We start from the raw sequence: 21,514 nt of genomic DNA, 5'->3' as shown, positions 1-21,514 counted from the left end.
GAACAAAATATCTTTCTTATACTGGAATTTTTTATTAAACTCTTCCATTAGTTATGAAGAATATTGTTCCAGGTTAAAGACTACAGCAGAAAACTAACCATTAAAAGATGAAAGTTTTGCTTGGGACATAAAAGTTTGCCATTCTGATGCTTAGGCTATAGTTTCAAAAAAGAATATTATGTGTTTATTTAAAGAAATGCTAATCAGTAAATAGACATGCATGTACTAGTGGATGATACAAAGACTACGGTGGAAAATTTTGAACAATTTTTACTACTTTTAATGGTCGATTACATAATCACATGGATCGCGGTACGCTCCAGTATGGGAACGTGGAACGGGATCGCAATTCGCTAGGTCCCTAAAATTCGGTACGAGGGGGGCTAGGCTCATTTCGGATCACTCCTATACGATGTACCATATAAATTGGTACGATGTACCAGTTTCTTAGCTCCCGCATTCTTGCTATTTCCTGCACAAATGAAGGTTACTTCATCAAGGAGTGGCTTAATAGGATCCTTCTCTTCGGTTACTTTTTCTGAATGACTGCCACTGCCCTCATTTGCTGCTGTTGTTTGTTGCACATCATCATCAAGGTCAATGTAACCTTGTGTCTCACTGATTCCAGTCTCGTTCTCATCATAGTCACTATCTCTTCGATGATTCTGGCCAAATGCCATTGCAGATTTGCAGTGATAAAAAACAGAAATTGAAGAAGAAAAGAAGAGTTTGTGGCTTAGTGAAGGAAATCGACACTGTAGGAAGGTAATCAGGTAATCGACACTGTCTGTGGCTCTGTGCTGTGCGACTAACTTAAATATTTATAGTAGTTAAAATCAGAAGATAAAGAATCCATAATTTATGTTGTGTGAATGAAAAATATGATTGATTAACTGAATCCTCGGTCATGAAGTGTGAATAGAAATCCAAGGGCCGGTCAACGTCGTTCTTTCCCGCGTCAGTGTGGATGGAATTGAACAGTCGAATTGATGAAATTGGTTGTCTGTTCGCATTTTTTTATTGTCCAGAACGATGAATCGATGGCTTCAAATCGCGATTTGAACATCAATGGGGTCGATTGGATGGTCAATTTTGGATCGTATAAGCTTTCGTACCGAATCGCGATTTTGAAACGACCTGGAACGCGTTCGTACCGCATTTTGGATCGCAGCGTACAGTACGTAGATCGTGGGCTATTGAGCGATTTATGTAACTATGGTCGATTAAGATCACTCTCTGGCCTTTACACATCCCCTTCTAGCATCCACTGTTCTCCAAAGAATACTGACTTTTGAGGATGAAAATCGGAAGCAGGGTTGCTTGGGGAGAACTTTAATGTAATACTTATGTTGTTTGCAACTAGTTCCATTTTGGTCTTTCAAAGAGGATATATATGTTCTTCTATCACACTTTCAGGTCCCTGCGAAACCAAACTATAGTTTGGTCCTTTACTATGCTTCTGATAGGCCCGTGAATAAAAATTCTTTATTGGGAAGATTTGTGGATGGAACAGATATGTTTCGCGATGCAAGATTTAAACTGATTCCAAGTATTGTTGAGGTATGGAATGCTATATTGTAGACACTTCTAGTGTCATGTATCTATTTTATTGAAATGCTTATTTTCTTTCAAATGCACAGGGCTATTGGATTGTCAAGCGTGCAGTTGGAACAAAAGCTTGCCTACTTGGGAAAGCTGTTACCTGCAAGTATTTCAGACTAGACAACTTTCTTGAGGTAATGCAACCTTGCTAATTTGTTTGCCTCAATAGGCTGCAAGTGATTTATGCATCTATATTTTATTTTGGTCAAATTATGGTTTCTCTACTATGTTTAACTTTAGGTTTTAGTCCCTGTACTTCAGTTTGGTGCCTATACTTTTATGATGTTATTAATTAATCCTAATAGCCAACAGCGTTAACTATTCTTTGTAAAATGCTGATGTTGGGGTTTTCTTGAAAAGTCCCTTCCAACAGAAAAAAACTCCGTGTTAGCATAGCATGATGAGTTGAAAGGGGGTTCTTAAGGTAAAGAAATCTATGTAAGCATATCAAAGTGTTAACTATATGGATATCAACTAATGAAATTATAAAAGTGTTGGGATCAAATTATGTCAAATTAAAGTACAGAGACTAAATCCCAAATTTGAGCACAATTGGACCGAAATCATAATTTGACCTCGTGTTTTAGTAGTGATGCATTTCACCGAAAAAATGTTAACCACAAATTATATGCTAAACATAATTGCATGAATCAAGTGGGAACTTTGAGATCTCATATTTTCTGACCTACACTAGATTACGACGTCTGCTGATGTTAAACTCTTAGAAGCAGAGATATATACCGCAATTATCTTTCCAATAGATTGAGAATTTAATGCCTACCTGGTATCGAACAACTTGATGATGCTGTTTCCGAATCTTCTCTTGTGCAGATTGATGTGGATATCGGGTCATCATCTGTAGCAAGAAGTGTCATTGGCCTTGTCCTTGGATATGTCACAAGCTTAGTAGTAGATCTTGCAATATTAATCGAGGTCTGTGCCTTTCTTCTGCTGTTAGTTTTAAAACTACCATGTCCTAGCGTTGCCTTTCGTTTTCTGCCAAGACCGCATCTTTGTTAATGGTTGTGATGTGTTATGGTTAATTATCATGCGCAACCGTCAAGTGAATTCTGTTCATTTGCTGTTTGAATCATCTGTGAAACTTTGTGAAATTCATGACCGTGTTCTATATCACGACGATGAAAGTATATAGAAATGCACACTAGATAACCTTTAGGTGCTGTGTAAAGTTGAATTGTTCCTACTTTATACATCTGAACCCTATGCATTGACAATTGCTCTCCTTTTGCAGGCAAAGGAAGAGTCAGAATTGCCTGAGTACATTTTGGGCACCGTTCGACTAAATCGTGTTAAGCCTGAATCTGCTGTACCGCTTAACGATTGAAGTTAAACACTTTGTTATAAATATAATTCCATCTCTAAGCATCTTGTGGTCCTTGCGATGAGTAGGCTCCGATCATAAACGTCTCCGATATGGTATTAGATTACTGTTGAGTTAGCTTCCAAACATTAGGTGGCATTTGCAGCCCAAATTTTTCTTTATTATTTCAGTTTGCAGTTCACTTTACATACATGAACATTATCATATTGGTTGAAGAAACAACTGGTGTATTTTGGACATTAAAGTTTCTCCCAATTTGAGACATGGTTTGGTCGAAGAAACATACGGTGCAATCTGTCATTGGGACAAATTTCGAAGGTTTTTTTTTTAAACCCCTGTATCCATTGTCATTTGCGACAAGCGTTTGTTGAGAGACGGCCGTATGTGTTTTCTTTGCATTTAAATTTGAGGTAAACTATATAGGTTTAAGCAAAATTCGACTTGACTCGAAAACCCGAATTTTCTATCAATTTGGTTTTTGAGTTCGAGTCGATTGAAATTTAAAATTTTGACTCAAAAAACTGAAAAACTTGACTATGTATTTTGACATTTTTACAATTTAATCCATGATTTCATTATTCTTTTAATTTCTCCTTCATTTTAAGTCTATTTTAATCAAAATATGAAAAACATGCTCTTGAACTATCGTAGAATACATATATACTTTCAATACTTATTTTTGATAACAAGTTTTTTATTTTTAATTTAGTCCCTCAAATTTTCATAATTTTCTTATTTCTTTAATTTTTCCTTTATTTTAAGTTTTTTTTATCAAATTTGAATGACATGCTCATATACTACTATAGAAAACTTATGTAACTTCAATATATTTGCTAATGAAGAAGAGAAGGTTTTACTCACCGTTGCTTTTTTAATATAAACAATACAATAACTATATATAAGAGATGTGCTAGAGTCCTATTTAACTTTATCCTTATCTACAAAATAGTTAGAGTTAGAGATAAACTAGAATACTAATATTTACAAAATATCTAGAAACATTATATAACTTACATTCTCCTCAAGTTGGGGAGAAAATATTATAAAGATTCAGTTTGGATGTGTTCTCGTCAAAAGTAACCCTTGTAAGTGCCTTGTTTAGGATGTCTTCTAGCTAATTTTTGGAAAAAACATAACTTAGTCTTAGGGTTCTTTTGTTTCAACATAAAACATTTTTCGGAAAACGTATTTCTTATTTTTTTTTTAGTGTTTGGTTGGAGGAAAATTGGTTGGTTAACGTAAAATATTTTCTTGGTCAACATAATTTTCTTTTTGTTTTCTGAAAAATGACTTACGGTCTGATTTTTCATAAATCATTTTTTGAACATTTTACTTCAAAGAATAAAGACTCAAAATAATTTATTCTATGAATTTAATATTAATAAAATATTTTAATATCATTTTAATCAAAATATTAATTATTAAAAATATTTAAAAATACATTTATTAATATTTCTAATAATATAATATAATATTTTTAATATTATAATAAAATAATCAATTATATTATAATAATATAAGATATTATATTTTTATTTTAATAATATATAATAAATTATTTATTAATTTCATAGAAATAATATTATTAAATTATTAATAATGAATAATATTATTTATATATTTAATATTAATATAATAATCTAATAATATTTTAATAAATATATTTAAAATATACTAATTAATATTTTTAAAATATAATATAACACTATTACTTTAATAAATAATTTATAGTATTTATAGTTTTTTTTCTCAAGAAAATATACCAATATTAATATTTTATTAATAAAATTATAAAAATAATATTTTAATAATAAATAAATTATTTTAATATTTTAAAAATAATAATATTAAGTTTTATGATAAATAGTATTATTTTATTATCTTTATTAATTGTAATAAATAATTTTTAAAAAATTCATCAACTAGTGGAAAAGAGGTTTAAACATTTTCCAAACATTGTAAAACTTTTTCTAGAAAATGTTTTTCAGAAAATATAATTCATTTTATAGAAAACATTTCCAGGAAAACATTTTCAGTGAAACAAACGGACCTTAATGTGTCACCATTCACCTTCTCGGAAATAAAATGTTTGTTTATCTCCACATGTTTTGTTCTATCGTGATGAACTGTATTCTTAACAATGCTTATTGCTGACTTGTTGTCACTTTGAAATTCAAAATAATGGCTATCCCACACCTCCAACTCAATTAAAAGCCTTTGTAACCAAACAAATTCACATATTCCAAGTATCATCACCCTAAATTCTACTTCAATACTATTTCTGGAAACTACAAATTGTTTCTTGCTCCTCCAAGTCACTAAATTTCCTAAAACGAATGAAGAGTAACTCGTAATTAATCTCTTGTCCGTTAGTTCTCCAGCCTAGCTAGAATCTGGAAAAAATCTTTATTGTCCTATCATCATGTTTTCTAAAAATTAACCCATGTCTCGATCTCATTTTCAAATACCTTAAAATTCGATACACATTGTCTAGATGTTCTTCTCTAGGACCATTCATGTACTGGCTCACAATGTTGACAGAGAAAGTTGTGCATGGCCTAGTTATAGATAAATAAATGAGCTTACCTACCAACTTTCGATATCACTATTTATTTACGGGACTACCTTCCTTATTGAACTTCAAATTTACTTCCATGGGAGTTTATAAAGGCTTACAAACAGTCATTCCAGCCTTAGAAAGCAAGTCTAGGATTAGGGGTGAGGAAAACTCGACTCTACTCAAAAAATCAATTTTTTTCAATTTCTAGTTATTTTAGTCAATTCGAATTATCAATTTGGTTTTCGAGTTTAAGTCGAGTTGAAATTTTGAGTTGCTCAAAAAACCAAAAATTTGACTAAGTATTTTAATAGTTTTATGATTTAGTCAATGATTTCATTGTTCTTTTAATTTCTCCTTCATTTTAAGTCTTTTTTTATCATATTTGAATCGCATGCTCTTAAACCATAATAGAATACATATGTACTTTTAATTATTCTTTTTGTTAACAAATTTTCTATTTTTCAATTTAGTCCCTCAATTTTTCATTATTTCTTTATTTCTTCAACTTGTCTTTTATTTTAAGTCTATTTTTTTACCAAACTTGAACCACACGCTCATATATCACATAACTTCAATTCTTACTTTTTACTAAAAATGCACTCTTTTTATTTAGTCCCTTAACTTTGTATTTTACTCAATTTGGTCGTTTGACTACAATTGTTTGCAAATTCTTTCTTCCCATTAATTCCTTGACTCTCTTTTATACTTTCATCAATATTTTACCCTGAAAATACTTTCTTTAAAATATAATATTATGAATATATTTTATAATTTTAGATTGTATTGGATTATTGAATAACATTATAATGTGAAAAGAATAATTATAATAAAATTGGAACAAATCCTTGCCATAATACTATTAATAATTATAATAAAATTAGTATAAAAACTCAAATAACTCGACTCGAAAAAAAATCAAATTAAGTTCGAGTTGTAAAATATGACTCATCAACTCGAATAACTTAAAATATTTTGACTAGACTCAACTCGATCAAAAGCTCACCTTTTATCTAGAATATACTTCCTTTAGTTGATAACAATACCCTCTCTTGATATCGCTTCCATGCCCCAAAAAATATCGTAAAGTCCCAAAATCCTTGGGATCAAACTCTCTCGCCTGTAACACCTTCAATCTCTCTATCTAGTCATCACTTGTGATGATGATTGTAACACCCTAAATTTCCCAATTCAAAACCCTAGGATTTTGGGAAAATTGTTCAAATTCCTAATTTCTTTATGGTGGCCAAATAGCAAAATTTAAAAGTTTGGATCCATTTTCGAGAACTGTAGATGTTTAGATGACCAATTTTGTAATCAAACCAATTTTATTATATGTTGAACTTTAAACCTAATATATTTAAATCTCGTGTGACTCCTCCATTCTTATTTTTCTTCTTCGAAACACTAGAAACGCCACTGTTCGTGGAGTTTTTCCATCGTCGTGTCATCTTTCATCATTAAGGTAGGTTCGATGGCCATTCCTCACAACCCCATCATAACCAAGTTCATAGCCGTTGTCGTTGGAGATGGTTATCATGAAACCCGCGAGCTTTGACTCGCAATACAACCCGTGCCATCGTCGTGCTTGTCCGTTTATGGTCGTGGGTGGTCAGGTTTTTGTCGGGGAAGACCTAACTGGACTTAGACGCAGTTGGGTAGCATGTTGGCCATGAAAAAAGCCCTTATCTGTTCCGGTTAGGTGATATCGGTTCTTTCCAACCCTTCTTTGTGTCGTCGTCGATCGATTAAGGCATGACAAGGCTGTCCGTGACAACTGGTAGTGAAATTTCAACGCTGGCAGTCCTGTTTAAATATATCGACAACTTGTTATATTCGAACCAAACCTACTATCGATTCTCCGATCGAGTTGGAAATAATTTTAAGGTAATGGTCATTGAAATTTTCTAAAGCTTTCTTTTAGGTCCCCTAACTTTTAAACTTGCAATACAATCCTCCAACATTTAGTCCGTTTGCAATATGGTCTCTGCCGTTACATTTCTATTAGTACGTTTGTAATATGGTCACTGAACTTTTCAGGCGCTTGGATTTAGTTCCTCCAACTTTTAAAACTTGAAACATAGTCCTCAATTTCATTTTAAACTCCAAATTCCTTTTCAATCTCGAATTTCCTTTTTCTCTTCTCTTTTTTCATTTCCATCGTAACTTTTCAGTCGGAGATGCATGGGAAATTATAATCTAACTTTCAATTATGTGTAGGTATTGACTTGAATAAAGGTCCATTGAGAGAAAACCCGACCTTGGGACTATCTGGACCATTAACGATTCAAGGTGTAATGTTAGATACAGGTCATCTCAGCTTAAGCATAGATGTTCGATGAAATACTTGTGAGAAAAAATGGGGTTAAAAATGCAGAGTTGACAAATACTACTAAGATGAACTAAGTATCATTGTTGAAAGTCACCAACAAAGTTGGAATTATTTTGTATAAATGGCATATAATAATTTCTTCATTTGATCCTCGTGGTTAAAGATTTTTTAACAGATTATCAAATATAATGAAATCCCAAACAGCGTATTCAACTATCAGTCTCTTTCGCTCATATGTATTCTCGTTTGTTTTTTTTTCAATTTTCTGCCATGTAAAATTTTAAACCCAAGTAGTGCTCTGTCTTTCAGCTTTTTATTTACAACTAAAAAATAGATGAAGAATTGCTGGAACGTAACACCGATTGCGTTTATTTCTTAGCTCTCCCCTCACTTGCAAAAAGGTATTTATTTTCTCTTTTGTGCTATCTGGAAGTAAGATTTTCCTCTTTTGCACTTTCCCGTTTTTAGCTCGCATTGTGTTTTTTGTTGTTGAAATTTTTATGTTTCTGGAACTACATGTCAATGATCTGGATATTCAGTGTTAGTTTTGAACCAAAACCATCTAATTTTCTTTCTTTCTTTTTAATCAAAACTTTTAGTACTCCTTATGAAAGATATTCAGTCAATCATAATAGAAGTGAAAGAGGGTCCTAGGCTAAATTTTTTTATCTTCTTGTTTGATTTTTCTTTAAATCATGGAATTGGTTGTGAGTATCGACATAGTGAAATCTCAAGGCTCAATAAGAGAGACTGCTGGTACTAGTTTACTGGAAATTGTATTGATCCGACCTATGGTTTTTGGCATCCTCTGAGCTCGTATTCTTTTTAATAAGTTCATGTTGATTATGGGACTGATATATCGTGAACAAATTGGAGTTTTTACATGTTTTGGAAATTTTTCAGTTGAATTGTATTGAATTATAGATTTAGAAGACAATTTTGCATGCACGCAACTAGAAATGCATCATGACAAGGTAATATATTTGGAGCAGTTACTTGACCCTGTCATGATGCCTTTCGAGTTATGAAAGAGACTAAGAGGTGAATGCGCTGTTTGGGATTTCATTATATTTGATCATCTGTTGGAAAATCTTTAACCACAAGGATTAAACGAAGAAATTATTATATATCATTTATACAAAATAATTCCAACTTTGTGAGTGACTTTCAACAATGATACTTAGTTCATCTTAGTAGTATTTATCAACTCTGCATTTCTAACCCCATTTTTTTCTCACAAGCATTTCATCGAACATCTATGTTTCACCTGAGATGACATGTATCTAACATTACACATTGAATCGTTGATGGTCTCGATAGTCTCTTGGTCGGGTCTTCTCTCAATGGACCCTTATTCAAGTTAACACCTCCACATAATTCAAAGTTAGATTAGAATTTCCCATGCATCCCCGACTTAAAAAGTTACGCTGAAAATGAGAAGATATGAGAAAAAAAGGAAATTCGAGATCGAAAAGGAATTTGGAGTTTAGAATGAAATTGAGGACTATGTTGCAAGTTTTAAAAGTTAGGGGACCAAAATACAAGTGCCTAAAAAGTTCAGTGACCATGTTGCAAATGTACTAATGACAGTGTAACAGTGGAGACCATATTGCAAACGGACTAAATGTTGGAAGACTGTATTGTAAGTTTTAAAAGTTAGGGAACCTAAATAAAAGCTTTAGAAAAGTTTAGTGACCATTACTATACTTTACCCTAATTTTAATTCACCGTTAATTTATTATTTCGTAATATAAAATTGTTAAATTGGGATTTGAATAGGACGTTGTCAATTTTAAAGGAGAAATTGAAATGGGAATCGTCTTACCGCCTTCTCCGCTATTACCCACGAATTACAAACAGATTTGTATGGCTCGTGTTGACCATAAGTGTTAATTGATAATTTTTAGTACGACAGACTTCGTTGTTAGTTTAGAATAATTTATTTATGTATTTAAAATATTTCGTAGGTTCTGATTTGGGTCGATCCACTGTTCTGGCCAACAGTGGGAAATGATATTAATGTCATTAGCTATTTGTCAAAGTGTGTCTCTATCGGTGCTACATATGTTTACTTAATTGCTTGATTGTTGGGTCGTTTGGTAAAATACTTGAAAGCATGTTTGAATGTGAAATCAGTTGTGTTCAATATGATTTGGAAAATACTAAGTTTATGCATGATGAATTGTCAGAATTGGATTATGTGATGTGCGTATAGAATATGTGATTGCATGGAATTATCGTAAACCATAATATATACTTCAGATATTTGATTACGTAATACTTTTTATTTGGATTCGATCAGAAATCATATTTGTATGTCATTTTGCATGTCATATCGGGACAAATTTTTATAAGGGAAGTTCAATGCATTCATTCGATGAGGTGAATGTCACTTTCGGATTCAGTGACCTCTACTTTTGTGGCAGGTCCCACTTTATACGGTGTGGTTTGATTGTAGATAGTTTGGTTTTGGGGGAACCCATTCTTCGAATGGCGTGACAGGAGTACGGGTGGGTTCATGAGCATTTGCACAACATTCAATTATATGATTATCACTGTTTGATTCGAACTTTGATTAATATTGATTAATTTAGATTATGTTATGACGTGTTTGTTTTGCACTTTAGAGACAATAAGCTTATTAGGTTACCCCATTAGTTTCTCTTTTTTAGATACTCGGATTAAGAGAATCGATACTTGAAGTTACGTCTTTATTCAGGTTTTATTCACAGTATGACATTTCACTTGGTTTTTTATTCCTTATTTTTATTAATATGTTATTTAGTTAACATTTGTTATGTTTAAATATTATGGGACATTGGACATACAATTTTGTTTTGGACTTTGGGAATTGAACTCTGAATTTGATAAATGTTTGAGTTACTTTTTTTAAATATCATTGATTTATTTTGGTTACATAAAGTATTTGAAATGAATAAATGCGAGGGCTAATTTTAACATATCTTAAATAACGCCCGGTAAGTTTTTAGGAAACTTAGTTAACGTGCCTTTTGGATCCGACCTGTTTCATCTAGATCGGATAAAGGGGGTTACAATGATATCATCAACGTAGACAATTAAGAATGCATTTCTTGTTTGATGCAGTCTTGAGAAATAGGGTATGATCATATTGACACTGCTTTTTAGTTGTCTCGCAAAAGTACCTTAGTGAACCTGTCAAACCAAGCCGTAGGAGATTGTTTTAATCCATATAAAGACTTCAGATTTTTTGTTGTTATTTACACTCATGGTGGAACTCGCATATAGATCTTTTCTTCGAGATTACCATTTAAGAACACATTCTTGATTTTAACTGATGAAGCACCCAATCCTCATTCACGACTAAGGATAGTAATACTGTTACCATGTTAAGTTTTGCAACTGGAGCAAAAATCTCTTTATAGTTAACACCATAAGTCTAAGTGAGACCTTTTGTCACAAGTCTTGCCTTATATCGTTCAACATTACTATCTGCTTTGTACTTTACTGTAAAGACTCATTTTCAATCAAATGATTTCATGTGTTTAGGAAGATCGACAATAATCCAAGTTTTTGTTGCTTTCAAGTGTCGAAAGTTCTTCTTCTATTGCATTCTTCCACTATAAACTTTTTAATTCTTTCTCTACTAAGTCTGGAATGTGAATGTTATTTACCTTAGCTGTAAAATTCTTAAAAACATGCATTAGTTTACCATAAGTCATAAACTTATTAATAGAGTTATTTGTATACTATCATTCTCCCTTTCTTTGAGCAATTGGTAACTCACTAGTATCAACCAAGACATACAACTCACTAGGCATATTCTGATCCCCTTCTTCACTATCTAAGGGATTCAAACATAGTTTCGGTTCTTGGCAGTACATAGGCTGTGTGGAGACCACTACTATGTGTTTCGGGTTTTGTTTGTACAAAATAAGTTTTTTGATTTAGGAGATAAATGGTGAAATAAGTGAATTTGGTGTTCTAGGAGAATTTTATGGGTTTAAGGTTTGATGTAGGTGGATTTAATTTTCAAGATTATTTGTTTCAGTGGTGTGATCTTCAAGATCTTGTGATTCGATGGTGTCAAGGCTTTGTTTCTTAATGTTGGTAGTGTTAAATAGAAAAAAAAAGCGATTGAAAATTCAATAGTAATCGAGAAAGGCTAAAAGTTGAACTCACTCACATGCTTCCCCTGGATTTCAAAAAAAAAGTTTACATTCAAGAAAGGTAACATCCATAAAGTGAAAACCTTCTTAGTTTAAGGACAATAACACCGATAACCTTTTTTATTGAGAAGAGTACCAATAAAGATACCGAATCGCTCGAGGATTGAGTTTAGACTTAGAGATAGTATGGTCGTGAACAAAAATAGTGCAACCAAAGACTCGAAGAAGAACACGAGTAGTCAAAGGTTTAATGGGGGAAAACTAAGTAAAAACATCCTTAGAACACTGGAATTAAAGAACCTTGCTAGATATATGGATAATGAGATATGTAGCAGTTAAGAGAGCCCCACCCCAAAGATATTGAAGAACATTGGTAAAAAAGAAGTGACCTGGTAACCTTAAGAAGATAACAATTTTTACACTTAACGACCCTATTTTATTGAGGTGAATTGACATAATAAATGATTGCACAATCTCCTTTTCCTGAAAGAAAGACCTCAACGAGTGAGAAAAATATTCACTACCATTATTCCACTTAAAATTCAAATAGAACAATGAAATTGAGTTTGAACTATTTTGTGGAATTGTTTAAAGATATCCCAGCCTTAGATTTATGGTGCATAAGAAAAGTCCATGTTATACAGGAATGGTCGTCAACAAATGAAATAAACCAACAAACCTCATTTAAGCTTTTAACATGAAAGAGATCCCAAACGTCACTGTGTATAATGGTAAAAGGTTTGGATGAGTGATATGGAGAAGGATAATATGTATTTCGGGTTTGTTTGGCAAGATGAAAAATATCACAAGAAAACGATGAATGATGTTTATGAATGAGTAACTTTGGAAACAACATATATAATATAGGAAAAATTAGGATGACCTAACATGAAGTGTCATAAAAATATTTTAATCAAAACATCATTATGCAATGGAAATATCGAAACAAAAGGAAACAAAATACTAGAGTTGACATGGGTTTGCATGGGAGGAGAGACATACAAAATGTAAAGGCTACCACAAAACCTAACACTACCAATCACTTTCCCAGAACTTGAATTTCAAACTAGCCTTGCAATAAAAGTCAGTAGATAATTTACTCATAGAAAAGAGATTGCAAGCCAAATTCATAACATAAAGAACAAAGTGTAAAATCATATGCAGGTTTAGCCGAACAGTTCCACTGCCTGCAATAGTCGAAATCGAACCATCATCAATTCAAAAACTAAAAGAAGATATTGCTCTATTAAAATTCTAAAATAGTTTGAAATCCCCAATCATATGATCACTATTCCCAAAATCAACAATCCATAGAGTAAAAACAAGCGAAGAAGTCAATGAAGCTAAAGAGATGCTATCGTCACGAGCCTCAAAAACAACCTTGGCAGAGGTTAGGTAGACCATTGTGGGCGGGACAGAATGAGATAAGATCTAACCTAACCGATGCCATGTAGAAAATATATTTACCGATGAAGAAGAGAAGTTTTTATTCACCGTTGCTTTTTATTAGAAACAATACAATAAGCAATATATAAGAGATGTGCTAGAGTCCTAGTTAAATTAAGAGTTCTAGTCCTAACTAAGTTAACTTTATCCTTATTTATAAAATAGGCTAGAGTTAGAGATAAACTAAAATACTAACATTTACAAGATAATCCGAAACTTTATCTAGAGACATAACTTACATTACTAAAAATATACTCTCTTTTTTATTTAGACCTTAAGATTGCATTGTACTCAATTTTATCTTTTGATTGCAATTGTTTGTAGATTCTCTCTTACTATTAATTTCTTAACTCTTTTATATTCTCATCAATATGTTACCTTCAAAATAAAGAAAAATATAATATTTTGAATATATTTTATAATTTTATATTTTAATTTGATATATTAAATAACATTATGACATGAAAAGAATATGATATATATATATATATATATATATATATATATATATATTATGGTTAGAAAAAGTTGAAAAATTGGAACCATCATTACCATAATACTACAAATAATTTTCATAAAATTAACATAAAAACTCGAATATCTCAACTCAAATTTATTAAACTTGACTCGACTCGAAAAAAATTTCAAGTTAAGTTCAAGTTGTAAAATACAACTTGTAAACTCTAACTCAAAAATTTTTTAGCTCGACTCGATTGAATGCTCACCGCTAAAACTATACATTTAGTACCAAATTTATTATATTTACTTTTTTTATATTCAAACTTTAATTTTCTTAAAATCATACCTAGTTTAAGTTTCATTTTGACATCTCGTTGTTAAAAACTTAATAATGATGTTGACGTGTGTCACCATAAGGTAATGTCATGTTATCAATGAAAAAATAGACAATTATCACCTCAGTATTTTTTTTTTAATTTTTTAACGACGAAGTATCAAATTGAGTCATAAACTAAACATTGAGTATGATTAAAAAATAAATAAAAAATATGTATCAAAACGAAATAAAAAGAATAGTTTAGGTATTAAATGTATAATTTATTTGGATTTGGTATAAGATTACGTAATCAAGTTTTTTCAAAGATGGTAATATGATATTACTAATAATATCAAATTTTGTTAAATGGAATAAAAATGAAGTGAATACCAAATGTTTCTTAAATATTAATGCAATTTTAATAATGTGAACAAATATTTAGCATAATATATATATATATGAAAAAAATACTAGTTACAAATAAAAAAATATGGATTAAGCTGAAGTATTTGTGAGGCGGATCAAACTTATAAATGATCATCACACAAAATATTGTTTCTTGCTGACCATAGGTTCCAGCAAACAATGGGAAATAAGGTATATTCTAATATTGGTCTTCCCCTCAAGTTAAGAATCAACCATTCATTAGCATTTTGTATATTATTGTTTCTTCTATTTTCATGGTTAAACTTTACATTAAGAATAATTAAACAAATTTTATTATGTTCCCTTGCCATTAAGACAAGGCCTCAATGACATCTTGCATATTTCAATGTGGTCCATATAGGGATGGACCAATAATGTTTTAAAAAAATTTCAAATTCTCATATAGTTCAAATATTTTTTTTAATATTTTCTACTTATGATTTAATTGTATACTCCCCTAATTTTATAATTTTATGCTCCTAAATTTTTAATATAGCTCGGGTTTACATCCCTATATAAAAACTCGTGTTAGTCCCTATCCCTGAAGTAATCTAATCTTCATATTCTATCTAATAGCACTACACAATCTTAATGCATCAGGCAATGTATAGAACTTCAAAAACTAGCTTAAATCATAACAAGTGTTACCTGGCAATTTTAAAATAGCAACCAACAAAGCACACAGATGAACATAAGAACTAAAAGCAGAGTATAAAACTCAAACATCAGCTAAACCAAATTCATGGCATGAAATATTCCATCAAATTCCCACATAAATAAAACTCAGCAAACAATACTTGGACTCTTCAATCCAAATTACCCTGTTGAGCTTAGAACCCTAGCTTGGTGCGGCGCCAGTGCCTTCTCTTGGCGTTGTACCTGTACAGTGCTATCCTTTCTTAATGGCAATGATAATAATGGAAGCGAATTAAAAATTTAATATTTATTTTGTAAATTTTAAAAGTTTGATGACTGAAATGTAAGTATCGTAAAAGTTTGAAGATCATTTGTGTAGTTTATTCAATAGTGAAATAATAATAAAAAAATTCTCTCTGTTTGGTTGACAAGAAAAAGCTAAAAACAAATACTGAAATACAGGGCAGAGAGAGAATGAGTTGAGCAAAAACCTAGAGAAAATGAGGGAGAGAGAATGTTGCACCCAACAAACTAAAAAAAGAAAAAAAAAGATACTACAAATTTCTTAAAGTTTGATGTTTTGTTGGAGAGTTGAAACATCTTAACTCTGCTTTGGGCTATCAACATCATAGTCCCTTCCTATACCTTTCACCTGCAAAGCTTTTCTCTCTTCTTCTTCTAAACACAGTTCTAGTTTCCAATTCTCTCTTACTTTCACTCTTTGTCCTTGTACTTTCTTTTTCTTTCTTTTTTTGGGGTTTTGGCTATCTGGGTTTTACTTGGAAGTTAAAAAAAACAGTGGATAATTTTGAAACAATTGAAATCTTCGGCTCTGTGATCTCTGTTTTCGTTTGGTTTTCTCTTTTATTGTTATTGTTATTCATAAATGACTATGGAGGAGAATGGGTGGATCTAGTCGTAAAGATGACTGCAAAGACCGGTTTCCAAATGGTATGCATGTTTTAGCCGTGGATGATGATCCTATTAGCCTCAAAGTTTTGGAAAATCTGCTTCGTAAATGCCGATATCAAGGTAAGTTCTTTTCTTTTTGAAAATTGCTTGCAAGGTGTTTGGTAAATTGCCTCAATGTGTCATTTCTTCGGCTTAATTAAGTGATTGGTTAACTTTTGAACACCGGAAGATCTGTCTGTTGCGCTTTGCAGTGTGCATTGAATGTGGACTTTGGTAATTGTAGCATGCAAGATTTGACTCTGAACATATCATTTATGGCTTTTGTCTTGCAGTTACCACGACAAATCAGGCAATTACAGCACTAAATGTTGAGAGGAAACAGGAACAGGTATGATTTGGTTATCATTGATGTTAATATGCCAGATATGGATGGCTTTAAGCTTCTTGAGCTTCTTGGGCTTGAAAGGGACCTACCTGTTATCAGTAAGCACTAAACCCTCTCTTTCGATCATATGTTTTTTTTTTCTGGTGGGATGGATAGTCGGTAACCGTTAACCGTAATGCTTTTTCTCGACTAATTCCCACTTCCCAGTGTTGTCAGCTCATAGTGATACTGAGCTTGTAATGAAGGGGATTACATATGGTGCTTGTGACTACTTTTTAAAGCCCGTTCGCATCGAGGAGTTAAAGAACATATCGCAGCATGTGGTCGGGAGAAAGAAGCTCGATTCCAAGGATCAAAGTTCTGCCAAGAATAGAGATATGGTTCAGGGAGGAAGTGGAGAAGTTGGCAAACATTGATGAACAGTTCAGACAAAAAATTCATTAAGAAGTGAAAGGACCAAAGTGAAGATGACGAAGAAGAGGGTGGCGATAATGAAGATGAGAATGAGGACCCCTCAACCCAGAAGAAGCCTCGAGTTGTTTGGTCCGTCGAGCTGCATAGGAAGTTTGTTGCAGCCGTCAATCATTTGGGTCTTGACAGTGAGTTTTGGGCTGTTTAGTGTCTTATGTTGAGATAAGAGTGTTCATGTCTGACTGCATTTTCTCTTCTCTTTATTCAAATGCAGAGGCTGTTCCAAAGAAAATTCTTAACCTTATGAATGTTGAAGGGATCACAAGGGAAAATGCGGCAAGCCATCTGCAGGTAAGCTCCTTTTCTTTTTATTTTTCGCATCATGATTCCAATGAATGTATTACCCTTGCAATAATAAGCATACATGGGATCTTGTTACTAGGAGGTCTGTTTTGTAGAAAAATTCAATATTCTGTGAAGATAACTGAATAAGTATAGTAGCAAACCCAATGTTTAGAAGTGCTTCGCATACAATAAGCTAATTATGTCTCCTTTAGTTTCCTTTGAGTCTCCTCTTTAAGCTTTTTGTCTTGTGTCGTCTTGCAGAAATATAGATTTTACCTGAAAAGACTCAGCACTGTTGCAACCCAGCAAGCAAACATGGTTGCTGCATTAGGCAATAGAGATCCGTCTTACTTGCGTATGGATGGCTTTGGAGATTTTTGCACATTGACTGGACCCGTAAGGCTTTCGAGTGGTACTCTATCATCTTATCAACCTGGTGGGATGCTCGGTAGACTGAACTCCTCAGTCTTTAAGCCTACACGTGATTTCTTCTGGTTTGATTCAATAGGGACATTCTCAAACCTTGAACAATTCAATCAATGGTCTCGGGAAGATTCAGCCAGCTGTGTTGCCTTCAAACCAGAATCAAAATGGAACTCTATTTCAAGCGGTCCTAACATCAATGGAATTCAACCAACTATTGCAGAATAAGTCCACTAACCGCTTTGGAGAACGTAATCCTGTTAATAATCCGAATGCTTTTGGTGTTGCCACAAATTTCCTGGATGCCAGAGTGACGATTGGTAGCTAGAGCAGTTCTCTATCTACGGCCTCAGGCTATCTGTTGTCATTAGCAAACACACAAACGGCACAACATAGTGATGAATTTGGAAATCAATCATCACTTGGTGGGAATCATTTGACAGAGTGTTAGATGCCACGAAAACTGGCAGAGCACTGTTCAATTATCTGATTTCTTATCCAGTTCATTGCCCACAAGTGAAGCTTTTGATCATGAGCAGTTGCAGACTAATAATTTGCAAGAAAGCGTTTCTTGGAGGAGCTCTCACCTAAATGACAGCCCCATCGATCTTTCCTCTTCCATGGCCAGTGCGGCACGTCTGGACGACTCTAGAAGAGACATGCAGTGCCAAAACGGTCCGAGTAATAATGCAATTCATGATATAGATTATGTGGCAAAGAAACAGTGGGGAAAATGCAGTTCGTTTGGCAGGATGGATTCCCTGGTTGCTGCAAGTGGGTCTATGTTGGACCAAAGCATTGCTGCTGTTAGCAGCAAAACAACCGACATTTCTTTCTTCGGTCAACTAAATGGTGATGCCTCTTATGTTCAACATCCTGAAGGTGGCAAATCGGCTTTTGACACAAGATTGACGTCTGATGAAGACTTCCTCTTTGAGCAGACAAAGCCGCGAAATGATTTTGGTCAAAATAATAATGGATCCTTTGGCGTTATAATGAATTCCATGATTAAGCCTGTATGACAAGGCTTTCGCAGTTTGATTCCCTTGTGTATGTTCTAAATATACTTGTTATGAGCATAAATTCTTTAAAAAACTGCATTCTGTGATGCAGGAGCAGTATAACGAGACCATGTTGATGGATGGGGAATTTGGATTCGATGCATTCCCCCTTGGGTCATGTATATGAAACAGTTAAGCCTATTGTCATCGATGCTTATTCTCGGATAAAAGATGGCGAAAAGGGCCATAAGCATACTCTTTGTAGGTGTTTGTATCATTATGTAAGTTATTCTCAGTTGCCAACATCTGATTTCTAGTGAGGTTCTCTGTCCCTTTTTGGAATTCCTTTTTCATGTCCTTTTTACACTTTGGTGTTGAATAGTAGCTTTGGGAAATTTATAATTTCAGCTTTTCATAGCTTTAGCTTCTTTCATGTCCGTTTTCTCGTAATTTTATTTGTAGTTTGTTGTGATCAAAGAAGTTGTCGCGCTTCCATGGATGTTGATAACATTTATAAACATAATTTCGGTACATATAAGACTTTATTATATGTAAAATATAAATATATATGTCCACACAGTAGTATGACAGTTGAAACAGGTGAAAATACAGAAGGGAAATAGATATTTTGGGGGCTTTTGCCCCAACAAGATTTAACCAAGCAACTTTTCTTGCCTGCTTGCAAGAATATTCTAGCCTAGGATAATTGAATGAACCACACGGAGTTTATTCCCCTTACCAACCCATTTGTCGAGCTCGTTGCTCCCACAATGTTGTAACTTTCCTCTCCCTGATTAGCGAGGCCTCGGCTCGTTCTCTTGCTTCCTCACAGGTTTCAGTGGCAGCGATACATTTCTCCACCTCCTTTTGGTACTGGGAAGCCACCCTTTTCGCTTCACCAATGGTGATGTTCATATGGCGGGAATGCTCTTCTGCAACGGCCTCCTGCAACTTCAACTCCTCTGTCAGAAGGTCCACAAATTGCTTCTCCATCTCTTGTTTGAGATCAGGGTCATTGTTTCCACAATCTGCGTTGTCATAGTTTGATTCAGGCATACGTGCTTTTGGATTAAAAAGTTGAATACAAAGAAATAAGTTTAACCAATTTGAGTTAATAGAATAAACTCCAACCTGTGATGGAGAGATTAGTCAATCCTGCAAAAGAAGAAACAAAATCACAAAAAAAAGTTACATAGAGATAACCTAAGTTTCGAGTAGCAAACACATGAACACTTGACAAACTTTTACAACAATTGCAGCTGAGACTAGAGGAAACACAAAACAAGGAAAACCAACAGCATAAATGCATAAGAAGCTTCAGATTCGGCACGAAAGGTCATCATCTCAAGGTAATATAGTCCAAACACACGAGGCGATAATATCAGATGTGAAAGAAATGAAGTTATTAGTTCACAAATACAACAATGCAGCTAACTGATATGATATACCAATAGTCATTCCAGGAACGTAAGACCAGTTCACTGTCCTTGACGTAAAACCTGGAGAAGGATCAAAATCACCAGACAAAGGGAACCCATATTCTTTACTATGATATGTTATTGCATGGTTAGTAAGCTAGAACCCAGAAAGGTCATCACCTAACTCAACATACTTCCCTGCATACAAATCAGAAATGGATATAGACATGGCAATCTCCATTCAAGTAATATAAACAGAGTTACTGTGCACATATAGTGTTTGGGTGCAGAGGCTCGTATTTGTAATGCAAGGTATCGTCTGTTTCGACCCGAAACTATCTACAATTTTGTCACAAGAGTTACCTGTTGTGAGATTGGATGTTCCATAATACAACAGCAACTCACCTCAATATCTGATTAAGCAAGCACAAATCTGAATTCAATTTGGGGTTTACTTGCATATCAACAACCAAGCAGAGACATCAGCAGCAGCAACAGATCAAAACCCCAAATTGAAGAAACAAGAATTTCACAAAGAATAACAAACAAATCTAAACCCAAATGAAGAACTACTGTACTCGTATCAAATCCAAAGCTCAAAAATGCAAAATTAGCAACAAAAGCAGATCACAAGATTTCAAATTTCCCAATATGCGTATTCCATAACTACACCCCAAAACCAAAATTTGACAACAACCCAGAACCAAAACCAAAATTTGACAACAACCCAGAATGAGAGAAGAATGGATACCGGGGGCAATCTTGAGAAGGGAAAGAGGAGGAGGACAATCACAGATGCAAGGGGGACAGGACGATTTGGAATCACCAAGCTTGAGAGTTTTGTTGAATCTCCAGTAAAGAGCAGGTCCACAAACTGCAAGTGCTGAAACCACGGCAAATGTTACAAGGCATAGCCTCAAGCAAGTCCCTGATCGCCTTGACATTGTTTCCTATTTCTCTTTCTTTTATGGAGTTGATGGAATATTGAGATCTAACCAGGGATGCAGTGATTGATGGCCATAAATATGAAATTAACAGCTTCAGCTGCCCTTTTAAATTTTAATGTTTTCATTCCCATGTTTTTCCATTAAAAAGTTGAATAAAAAGAGGGTCAAATTGCACTTCACTGCTTCCAAAATCCATGGTTTAGGTAGATTCACCGACGCGACGAATGAAGTCTATGTAGGCGCCGGCCCATATACAAATTCCTTGGTATCTCCTCGGGCAGTGGTAAACACTGGATAAATCAACACATTTAACCGTTAATTATCAGTCATAAGCTGTTAAAATGAAATCTACAAATTTAGGATTAATGTAAAAAATATCGAATTATATTTAATTTATATTTACGTGCC

At 33.5% G+C, this 21,514-nt stretch overlaps 2 protein-coding genes and 1 pseudogene across 2 annotated transcripts in view; 2 read left to right on the top strand and 1 right to left on the bottom strand.

Annotated features, from left to right (window-relative positions):
- The window catches only part of LOC120177656 (protein ENHANCED DISEASE RESISTANCE 2-like), a 29,721-nt gene extending 26,543 nt beyond the window's left edge, over positions 1-3,178 (top strand). The window contains exons 20-23 of the mRNA XM_039183730.1: positions 1,417-1,560; positions 1,641-1,736; positions 2,434-2,535; positions 2,855-3,178. Of these exons, the coding sequence (XP_039039661.1) occupies positions 1,417-1,560; positions 1,641-1,736; positions 2,434-2,535; positions 2,855-2,947 (435 nt within the window). The 3' untranslated portion in view covers positions 2,948-3,178. The remainder of the gene's footprint in view (positions 1-1,416; positions 1,561-1,640; positions 1,737-2,433; positions 2,536-2,854) is intronic.
- Positions 3,179-15,739: 12,561 nt separating this feature from the next.
- On the top strand, positions 15,740-19,143 carry LOC120177592 (annotated as a pseudogene).
- Positions 19,144-19,269: 126 nt separating this feature from the next.
- On the bottom strand, positions 19,270-21,225 carry LOC120177593. The gene is made up of 3 exons (XM_039183690.1): positions 20,911-21,225; positions 19,873-19,896; positions 19,270-19,769 (listed from the first exon to the last, which is right to left on the bottom strand). The coding sequence occupies exons 1-3, from the start codon at positions 21,101-21,103 to the stop codon at positions 19,477-19,479; spliced, it is 510 nt and encodes a 169-aa protein (XP_039039621.1). The 5' UTR covers positions 21,104-21,225; the 3' UTR covers positions 19,270-19,476.
- Positions 21,226-21,514: the final 289 nt, after the last annotated feature.

The sequence above is a fragment of the Hibiscus syriacus genome, unplaced genomic scaffold (genome assembly GCF_006381635.1).
Source record: "Hibiscus syriacus cultivar Baekdansim isolate YM2019G1 unplaced genomic scaffold, ASM638163v2 tig00112293_pilon, whole genome shotgun sequence".
Taxonomy (NCBI): Eukaryota; Viridiplantae; Streptophyta; class Magnoliopsida; order Malvales; family Malvaceae; genus Hibiscus; species Hibiscus syriacus.
The sequence above is the reverse complement of the archived record's forward strand: the minus strand, read 5'-3'. Positions and strand labels throughout refer to the sequence as shown.